Raw genomic sequence first — 3,956 nt, 5'->3', positions numbered from 1 at the left:
ACGATGCAGATAATAAATATGACAACAAACCAGTGTGGAGCGTACAGGTTCAAAACACAGATCATCTGGTGTTGAAAGCTTCTGAATAGTAGTGAGTTTTTAAACGGGATTTGAAAACCGAGAGGGAGGGGGCCAGTCTGACAAGCAGAGGTAACTCTTTCCAAAGTCTTGGTCCTGCTACAGAGAAGGCCCTGTCACCTCTGCGCTTAAGACGAGTTCCTGGAACTGTGAGGAGCAACTGGTCCGCTGACCTCAGGGAATGTGGTGGGACATACGGTTGTAGCAGATCAGAGAAATGGGGGGGGGGGTGTGACACTGTTCAGCGATTTGTAGACATACAGAAGTATTTTGAACTGGATTCGAAAGTGAACCGGTAACCAGTGCAGTGAGGCCAAAACTGGTGTAATGTGCTCTCTTTTGCCTGTACTGGTTAAAAATCGGGCTGCTGCATTCTGGATCAGTTGTAGTCGTGCTATGGAGGTCTGACAAATGCCAAACAGGAGTGAATTGCAGTAATCAAGCCTAGATGTAATGAATGCATGTGTTACTGTCTCCAAGTTATTTTTGGACAATATGGGCTTCAGTTTAGCCAGCCACCTCAGTTGGAAGAAACATGATTTAACAATCATGTTTACATGATTGTTAAGTTTCAGGGAAGGGTCCATTATCACGCCCAGATTAGTGACTCTTTGTTTTTCTGACAGGGTTAGAGCGAAGAGGTCGATGCAGTGGTTTGTGATCGTGTCGTTGGGAGGAAACAACATGACTTCAGATTTCTTTTCATTGAAACTTAAGAAGTCTAAAGCCATCCAGTCCCTGATGTCAGCCAGGCAGTCGAGCAGAGGTTGAATAGAGCATGTACCATTGTGTCTTAGGGGGAAGTAGATTTGACAGTCATCGGCGCAGAAGTGAAAGGGTATGTTGAGTTTCCGGAAAATAGCACCAAGTGGCAGCAGGTACAAAGGGAATAGGAGGGGACCCAGGATGGACCCCTGCGGAACCCCCCATTTAAGCTCTGTCGCTGCAGAACTAAAATCCTTGATGGAGACACAAAAGGATCTGTCAGAGAGGTAGGATCTGAACCAATTGAGGGGTGATTTTATGTTGATTTATCATATAAAGTTCCAGTACAATACTTTCTATATTGTGGTTGTAATATGACAAAATGGTTTTGTAAATGTCATCACTTCCTTTGTTCACACTCCTCTGTAAAATTGTTGCCCAGAATATGTTTTAGTGCCCCCTGCTGGTAAAAAGTGATAACCATTTAAAGATTTCAACAGAGGTCAATCTGGGCTGAACTCAGTGAACTTCAGTCTTCTTCTCAGTCTCAAGTAACACATGATGAGTTATTGTGAAGGACAGAGAAGTGTAATTATAATGGAGTCTCAACTGTTTTTGTGTAATTTATGCCTCTATAGTCTTTGCAACTTATCCTTTTAAACATACACACAATTTCCATTCCCCCTCAAAAATGACTTCTGGAAAAACGATGATGAAATGATAAATGAAAAACTAAACAGTTTGCAGTGAAATGATGTGGTTGTAAAAGTCATTTCTTTATATAAATCACTTGGAGAAAATAATTTATTGGATATTTACTGTAACACTATTCAAAAGTTTATAAAACATGGACAAGCTCATATGTAATTATGTTATATACTTTATTGTACAGGGACTCCAGTAAAAACTATAACAGCATAAAAACAAATAAAACAATGATAAAAACAAAACATTTCTGAAATGATTTTTTTAGTTCATGCTATACAAAGTACAATAGTTTGTCTGGACAAGGTGAACTTTGGAGACATATTGATTATTTCAGTGTTTATGGACAGATGAAGAAAGGACGTTTATTTCTTTATTTACAAATGTCCTGACCACTTTCTGACCTAAAAAAAAAAATTACCCTTAATTATTTTTAGACTCTGCACAACTTTTAATTTCTATTTTACACAGATGTTGGTGATATCAGGTTCAAACCTTCCATCTCTGATCTTGTCAGAAGGAGACAACAGATATTAGTCTCAGATAACTCTAAGGTTAAACCTCCTTACAAAAACTTGGATCTCCGTGAATCCAGTGGCAAATCTGGGCGTACTTTGAAGGTGTGATCCTTACTGCAACATTAAAATCCCTCTGCTCACCCCCCTTCTCCTCCACCCACTGATGGCCTGAGAACACTCCGATCACCCTCCTCTTCCACTTCCCTCTCTCGCCCTGATCCTGTCTCAGGCGGATGTAAACACCTGCTCCCGTTGCTCCACGCTGCGCGTCACAATGCTGATACATCAAATCATCCGACTCCTTAATCACGGAGCAAAAACGATAAACCACCTTCTCGTCTGCTTGGCCTTCAGACAGGCTTTTGTCGACGTCGTAGCCCGAGAAGTGGATTCGTGTCGGTGGCGAAGTGGGTGCCACCCCGAGCTCCATGTACTTTTGCTTGACTGGTCGTTTCAGCTCCAGGAGGGCGTAATCGTAGTCAAGAGAAACTGAGTCTGTGGAGCTGCTGGTGAGGATCCACCCTTGAGGGATTTGGGTTTGTTTGACTTGAGCCCAGCGAAAGACAGGTTGCTTTCCCAGTTTATCACTGCGGCGTGCACGACTGAGACCAGTCTGCATCCCTGCTCTTCCTCTCTCAAACTTCTTTCCATCATTAGCCTCCCCTTCCTCATCCACTGTTCTCAGTCTGTGTCTTCTCTTTTCATGCTCCCTTCTCTTTCTCACTCCTCCTCCACTATTTATCCCCTCATCTTCTTCCTCTCCTCTCCTTTTATCTCTCTTACCCTCTTGTTTCTTGCCACCCCTTTGTCTCCCTCTTCTCTCCCTTCCCACCCTCCTTCTTTTAGCTTTTATCTGCAGCAACCCAACTTTAAGCCTTCTAGTGCTCTCCAAGTAGTCCCTGCCGTCATGGATACAATGTGCTGCTGTCAGCACATGTTTTGGAGACACTAGGACTCCTGAACAACCAGTGGAAAGGCGGACGGCAGTAGCAAACGGGTAGTTGGTGATGAAGTTTGAATCTGAAATCACAAATCGTCCATCTGCTCCATAAACTTGCCGTTTTCTGCGTATATGAACTGGTGAGCTTGCTGGAGTTCCTTCTGAGGTCTTGTTCTTCCTCTGCAAACTGATATCTGTATGTGTGCGCGTGCCGTTTATATACATCGTCTCATATCCCAGAATCTTTTCTTGCGCGGTCCAGTCAATCGATGGTAGAGCTCTCTGACACTCTATTCCACAGAGCCTCTTTGTTTCTCTGTCCACTTCATTCTCCTCCTGCCCTCCAAACAAAGTTGACTTTAGAAAGGCTGTTTGAGTAACTGTCAGCGTTGGCAGGCTCTGACGGGTCCACGTGGGTACCTGGGTCTTCTCATTCCTCCCCAAAACTCCAGAAAACGTGAGGGCGGCTGCACAGAACAGCACACACATGAAGCATTTGACAGCCATCTCTCTGAAAAAACAAGTAGAAAAAGACAATTAATATTAAAGTGATGGAGAGAAACACAGGTCTCTGAATTGATCTAAATTGAGATGCAGCCCTGCAGGTTTTGAAAGCGCTCAAAATCTCAAAACTTAACATAAATAAAATAACTACAAAACCAATAACATAAAATAAAGGGCTATTTCAATACAACAAAATGAACCTGACATGCTGTCGTGAAGAAATGTTAGGCTGATTGGTAACTCTAAATTGTCTCTAGGTGTGAGTGAAGGAGTGAATGGTTGTTTGTCTCATTTGACTTTATGTGTCCCTGTGATGGACTGGAGACCTGTCCAGGTGTCCCCCGCCTGTCACACAGGGACTGCTGGATATGGGCACCAGTGACCCCCGCAACTCAGACAGGAAGAAGTGGGGTAAGATGATAGATAGATAGATAGATAGATAGATAGATATATAGATATATAGATAGATAGATAGATAGATAGATAGATAGATAGATAGATAGATA

General features: G+C 42.8%; 1 protein-coding gene across 1 annotated transcript; it reads right to left on the bottom strand.

Moving 5' to 3' along the window:
* Positions 1-2,043: 2,043 nt before the first annotated feature.
* On the bottom strand, positions 2,044-3,453 carry LOC119418133 (serine protease 23-like). Its single transcript, XM_037685386.1, has one exon. It carries the CDS (start codon positions 3,451-3,453, stop codon positions 2,044-2,046), a length of 1,410 nt encoding a protein of 469 aa, XP_037541314.1.
* Between the last annotated feature and the right edge of the window lie 503 nt (positions 3,454-3,956).

This window comes from Nematolebias whitei, chromosome 12 (assembly GCF_014905685.2).
Source record: "Nematolebias whitei isolate Nwh7 chromosome 12, NemWhi1, whole genome shotgun sequence".
NCBI classification, from domain to species: domain Eukaryota; kingdom Metazoa; phylum Chordata; class Actinopteri; order Cyprinodontiformes; family Rivulidae; genus Nematolebias; species Nematolebias whitei.
The sequence above is the reverse complement of the archived record's forward strand: the minus strand, read 5'-3'. Positions and strand labels throughout refer to the sequence as shown.

Bases quoted from the DNA above. Each gene is read 5' to 3' on its own strand.
- LOC119418133 (XM_037685386.1), bottom strand. From the start codon at position 3,453: ATGGCTGTCAAATGCTTCATGTGTGTGCTGTTCTGTGCAGCCGCCCTC.